General features: G+C 37.4%; 1 protein-coding gene across 1 annotated transcript in view; it reads left to right on the top strand.

Moving 5' to 3' along the window:
• Positions 1 to 6,711, top strand: part of LOC106879935 (transient receptor potential cation channel subfamily M member 2) — an 89,908-nt gene that overhangs the window by 82,025 nt on the left and 1,172 nt on the right. The window contains exons 27-31 of the mRNA XM_052969110.1: positions 62 to 156; positions 1,604 to 1,807; positions 3,913 to 4,126; positions 4,688 to 4,807; positions 5,975 to 6,247. Of these exons, the coding sequence (XP_052825070.1) occupies positions 62 to 156; positions 1,604 to 1,807; positions 3,913 to 4,126; positions 4,688 to 4,807; positions 5,975 to 6,247 (906 nt within the window). The remainder of the gene's footprint in view (positions 1 to 61; positions 157 to 1,603; positions 1,808 to 3,912; positions 4,127 to 4,687; positions 4,808 to 5,974; positions 6,248 to 6,711) is intronic.

Below are 6,711 nucleotides of genomic sequence, written 5' to 3' on the forward strand. Positions count from 1 at the left end.
TATATATATATATATTACATATATAATATACAATATATACTGAATATATCTCTTTTGACAGAGTATATACGATGTGTATGATCCTAAAACATACACCAAACCAAAAGACCAATTTCTGGAATATGAAATTGTGTTTGTTGATGAAGATATCTTCGAGTAAGTACAGTTTTACTATTGAAAATATTTACTTTGCCCTCTAAACTCTTCCCAGTCTATTTAATGATTAACCATTTAACATTAACCATTTACCATTAACCATTTACCATTAACCATTTAACATTAGTATTATTCTGTCAAATGTAATACTTATTCATTCTCATTGTTTTGAATTAATCATGGAACGTCTTGTAGCTTAGTTTTCGTATGACATTGTAGGGCAAAGTGTAAGAGGCCAGATCTGGCCAGTTTGAACGTAAAACAGGTAGAATATCTAAGCCAAATATAACTGGTTTAAACACTAAAAGGTTAAATGTCTGCATATCTGTTTCCTGTCCTCTTGCATGTCTGTTTATGTCTTCTCTAGTTGTTTTACATAGTTACAGCTAACAGATTAGAGTTGATGGTCACATGATCATCTCATTATCACTGACCATATTCTAACAAAGATGCATACATTCCAAGATTTACGGCAGTAAAATAGTTGCCACAAAGAGTAGATCAATAGCTTCTGATGTTCTCTTGTGAATAGAATAAAAACTAGGGTTCCTTGTCAGGAAGGTGTGTGTATTGATCTCACGTTCCTGCCTTTAGGCTTTCACTTCAAACACACCAGCTCAAGTTGATTCGTTCTCAGTCGAAAGACACCTGTTGTTATTTCTTGTTGTTTGTATTCATAATTGTGTACCATGTTCTCCATTTTTTTTTTGTCTATTTGTCTTTGTTGCCTACACATTCGTTAGCTTTCTTACAAAGAGGTCTAATGCTCTTAGCTTAGACTTTTTGGGGGGCAACTAGACCAAACCATCTCAAATGTAATTGCCCAAAATGGTCATGACTTCTGGGACTTGACTGATGAAAGAAAGCCAAGAATGACCCGTCTTTTTTGCCTCTCCTTCTAATGGTTGTTTCTCTTGTCTGCCTTTGTGTCGTCTATCTGTCTGAACGTTTTAATGCCCTCTATTGCGTTTTTGTTCCATTTTTATATTTATATATATTTATATATATCATCGTTTAACGTCCGCTTTCCATGCTAATATATATATATATATATATATAGGGTGCAGTGAATAAATTGTCATCTAAATTATGCAAATGAAAATAATACTAACATTTCATTTTAACAGAGATATATTTACCGAAATTACATAAAAATATCTTGAGATACTAAAGAGTAAATTTATTCAATAAAATAAAGAAGTAGTATTGAACCAGTGCATGTTTGTTTTAATTTTTATTGGCGTAATGACCCTCCCTACACAATAAAGTTTATTACTTAATCTTAACAGAAACAAATCAATATAATCTCATTACAAAAAAAATTGATTATTCTTTTATTTTATATATTTTTCTAATTTATATTTTCATAATTATTATTTCAAAAGCCATCAGGATTTTCTTTCATCTCCTGCCATAATCATCTGCCAAAATTTACCTCTAATTGCAGGTTACGGGCCCTTGAAGAACTTCGAGCCCAAATGCCAGAAGAAGAAAGAGTTGAACAACCTGCACTCCCTAATTTCCGACCTATGTGGAATGCAGTGGTTACATATCGACAAGGAAATGCTACACGAGAGGTAGACCGGAGATCTTGGATTACGATAGATTCTCAGCCTGTCCGATACAAATTAGATCCTTCTGGAGTTCCACAGTAAGTGTCGAGGTTTCTCTTTTTGGTTACAGAGAATGGGAGTTTGTTTGGGGTCACTTAACTGGTTGGTGACCCCCAACTGAAATAAATCCAACTGGATGAAGCGACAAAGTGTTGGCTTACTGATAGGGAAAAACTGTAAATCTGTATTATGTCATTGGCTCAGTTCACACAGCTGTAAACAGGTACCATGACAGGCATGGGCCCAGGAACAGGGGATGCAAAGAGTGTGCTTGCACCTGCTAAAATTTTTGTGGAGTGCAAAATCAAAATTTGCACCCTTCTTCTTCTTCTTCTTCTTCTTCTTATTCTTCTTCTTCTTCTTCTTCTTCTTCTTCTTCTTTACATTTAATGTCTGCTTTCCATGCTGGTATGGGCTGGACGGTTTGACTGAAAACTTGTAAGCCAAGGGGTGCACCGGGTAGCCAAGAGCTGCACCAAAGTAAACAAATGAATGACATTGATTTATAGTTTAAACAATTTATTTACGGGACTTGCATTTGCTGTTGATATGCACAATTCTTCACTCCATTAATTTGTTGCCAACTGTTACGAGTTGAGAGGAATAAAAACAGGGTACCTCTGTGGATGTGATGTGGTGGTAGAAGTGAATATGTTTTGTGTCTGTGTGTGCGTCGTTCATCTGGGAAAGTAGTAGGCTATCTCGTGTCCTGATTCTTTCTGCCTGCCCCTTTACTGACCACGGTATTTATAACAGCCACGGCAGCTAGAAGGACAGACATACTGCAGGAGAGATTGTGTCTAAATAGGTCAGCTCCTGTCCATTTGAACTTCGCCTGACATGGCTGAGGTCGTTGGTCAAAGGGAGATAATTTATCATTTTTTGTCTGGACAAAGAAAATTTCTTCGTGCCTGTCGGTCTGTGGTGGTTCAGACGAGCAAGAATCCTTAGATTCGGTTTCGAATCTAAGCTTAGAGGAAAGAAGTGTTAGTTTTTACAAACAGAAATAAATAAATAAAAAAACATGACCTTATTTGTAAAAATTATGGGGGCTGGGTTTGCACCCCCAAAGCAAATTTTGTTCCTGAGCCAGTGATGACAGGGTATCAGAGCAGGCATACCAGTGATGACAGGGTATCAGGACAGGCATAGATGTGTGATGAAGAAGGTCCCTTGACAAACTTATGGTTTTAGCTTCTGCAAAGTACTTTGGACAAGTATCATTTATTGTATTCTTGTGTTGACTAATGTTTGGTTAATGGAATTGGCAGAGTGAAACTTTGTGGAGAGCTGTCGTGCATGTGTGTGTGTGTGTGTGTGTGAATGTGTGAAGTTGCATTCTTTTACATGAAAGGGTAACTGTTCGAAAGGCATCATTAAAATAAGTACAATTCTGAAACAATTCTTTCTAACTTTGGTACAATTCCAACAATTTTATATGGAGAGCTGAGTCTATCACATCAACCTCAGTACTTGACTTGTACTTTATTCTGTCAATCCCTACAGGATGACAGGCAATGTCGACCTGAACAGGATTTGAACTCAGAACCAAAAAATGTTTTTGTCAGCATTTTGTCCTGTGCAGAAATGATTCTGCTTGGATCCTCTATCTGTTTCAGTCATTTGACTGCGGCCATGCTGGAGCACTGTCTTTAGTCGAAACAAAACGACCCCAGGACTTACTCTTTGTAAGACTTGTACTTATTCTATCAGCCTCTTTTGCCGAATTACTAAGTTACAGGGACGTAAACACACAAGCAATGGTGAGGGGACAAACACAGAAAGATAAATGGTTGCTGGCAAATTTTTCTGCTCTTAAAAGGATTTTATCCTTTATATATATATATATATATATACAGTTCAGTATTTATGTGTTGAATAAAATTTATCTTTCTACTTGTTCTACAATACATTTCAACACTTCAAAAACAAAATTATGTTTGTTTACATATGACATAATATATATATCGAAATCGTAATTGAACCATATTCAATGACTGGCACCTGTGCCAGTGGAGCACTAACAGCACCATCCGAATGTGATCATTGCCAGAGCAGCTGTCTGGCTTCCGTGCCAGTGGCATGTAAAATTGTATCATAAAAAAAAAGAAACATTTACTGAAAAGAACTTTTTCCATTTCAGAAATCCAATGGGTCGCACGGGTATTCGAGGTAAAGGTTCATTATGGCGCTGGGGTCCCAATCATGTGATTCGAGGTGTTGTGACCAGATGGAGACGCAAATATACTACAGATTTTCAGCCAACCAACTATCTCTATGTCGATGGGAAACGAGTCTTGGAGTTTATTGCTGTGCGGAAAGAAGATGCAGATGAATACCTCTTTTGTTTACCTGGGGTAAGTATTTGAGGCAGGTTCTAACACCCAGAGGTCACTAGATGGGGTTGGTTCTACCAATCTGGGGTTACTAGATGGGGTTGGTTCTACCAGTCTGGGGTCACTAGATGGGGTTGGTTCTACCAGTCTGAGGTCACTGGATGGGGTTGGTTTTACCAATCTGGGGTCACTAGATGGGATTGGTTCTACCAATCTGGGGTCACTAGATGAGGTTGGTTCTACCAGTCTGGGGTCACTGGATGGGGAAGAGGATACAGAAGCGGATACACGTTTATGCAGAAGCTGATGGAGCAGCAGCCTCCCTAAGCATAAGCAACATTGTTGGTCCTTTATTTTCCTTGAGTGACAAGCCTCCCCTGAAAATTTGTTGCCCCAATATTCTCTGACAAAAGAGAGACATTCCTTAAAGAGCCATAGAAAGGGTCAGATAAAGCAGTGTAGTGGGAATGGGTTCAAGAAAGGCTCACTGGAAAGGTCCACCAAACAATGGTAATGTAGTAGACCTAATTATTATTAAATTTCACTCAAATATTTTATTTAATTTTTATTTATTAAATGCAGGATGCCCTCCATGGCTTGACATCCCCTTACAGTACGATGTGTGAAGCATTCATGAAATCTGTATTTGATGAACACGATGTTGATTCTAAAACTGAACTTGACCAAACCGACATGATCCAGGTACGTGTTATTGTTGTTGTTATTAGTGGAGAATAAAAGGATGAAGGACTCCAACAGACGTGGCAGACTAGAAATAATAGGTTCACAGTTTAATACTACCATTTGATTCTTGGCTGTCTTTAGGGTTGCAGGCACCCAAACTTGGTTCCTGCTCACTAGACAACTTCCTCCCACCATTCACAAAGACCTTAAAAGAAATTGGTCATAGCACTTACCTTTCCTCCTCCTCCCCTTACTTCACTCTAACAAACAACCACAATTGCAAATCACGTTGAAATCAAATTTATCTTTCATCTCTCCATGTTTCGTTGAAATAATTTCTAATTAAATATTGAGATTAACTAAATACAGGGCTTAACGTAATACGTGGGATTAATTAGATACTGGGGTTAATTGATTTAATCTCTCATGCTTCTGTTGTGTGACCGTGTATCACCAAAACCTTTGTTATTTATGAAATGTCCTTTAGAGAAAAAGATCAATTAATCTTGAGAAAAAGATCAATTAATCTTGAGAAAAAGATCAATTAATCTTGAGAAAAAGATCAATTAATCTTGAGAAAAAGATCAATTACTTTAGAATTAAGTTTGTGATTTGCTTTCAGTTCTTAATTGTAACCAATTCAGTTTGTTTAAACACTTTAGAAAGGCATGAATGCTTCTCAGTCTCCTCCTTCTGGCCAACATAGTTGGTACATTATTTACATTATTTACATTTGATGGATATTTGTCCTCATCTTCTTTGTACTGAGGTAGATTCATTTGACTAATAATTCTTCAAGATGATGCCCCAGCATGGCCGCAGTCTAATGAGTAAAACAAGTGAAAGATAGAAGATAAAAGCCATGGACATATGACAGTTAATCCTTCAGCATTCAGATTTCTCTCTCACATGTAATCCTTATTTATTCATTGTTTTGGATTAATCCTGGATTATCTAATAGCTTCAAGATTTTGATGATGTGAATGTTTACTTTGAGAATGACATTGTAAGATAGGTGTGAGAGGTCAAATCTTACCATATTGAACACAAAACAGGTAAAATATTTGGGTCGAAAACGGCCAGTTTAAACAGTTAATGAGAGCCCTTAGAGTTGTGAAGGTGTTGGTGGCGCCGGTGAAATTACAAGAAAGTTCCTGTTAAATGTTTTCGTTTTGTTCTTTACAGTTTTATGCCCAGTTTGCGACTTCGACTCACTGTCCCCGCAGTTCAGCATCACTGTCCAGTCCATCCCGCTCGACCAGTCAGACAATGCTGCCAATGTTGTCTGGTTCAAGAACAAGTCTTCGCACAGAACAAGATAACCAAGGATTCTCAGCCTGTCTGCTCTACAAAGGTTACGTTGATGATCCAAGAAATACAGACAATGCCTGGGTTGAAGCTGAAGTCTGGAATTTTCATTATGACTTTGCAGATACCTTTGATAGTCGTATACTAGAAGTAAGTAACTCTAATTAACCAATTAACTCTAATCAACTAATTAACTCTAATTAACTAATTAACTCCTCAGATAGTTATGTAAAGAATATTCTTTTCTACTCTAGGCACAAGGCCTGAATTTTTTTGGGACCGGGCCAGTCAATTAGATCGACTCCAGTACGCAACTGGTACTTAATTTATCAACTCCGAAAGGATGAAAGGCAAAGTCGACCTCATCGGAATTTGAACTCAGAATGTAAAGACAGGTGAAATATCGCTAAGCATTTTGCCCGGCGTGCTAACGTTACTGCCAGCTCACCACCTTTATGTGAAGAATGTTAGACAATCAAGACAACTGATAGGATTTGAACCAGGTACCTATCACCTGGCAAGCAAACTTATTATCAATTGCACATTGCACATTAATGAAATAACCCATCCTGCTAGCATTAAGTGACTGACCATCTATGTTGTGAAGATAAAAC

Source organism: Octopus bimaculoides, chromosome 7, assembly GCF_001194135.2.
Source record: "Octopus bimaculoides isolate UCB-OBI-ISO-001 chromosome 7, ASM119413v2, whole genome shotgun sequence".
In the NCBI taxonomy this organism is placed as follows: domain Eukaryota; kingdom Metazoa; phylum Mollusca; class Cephalopoda; order Octopoda; family Octopodidae; genus Octopus; species Octopus bimaculoides.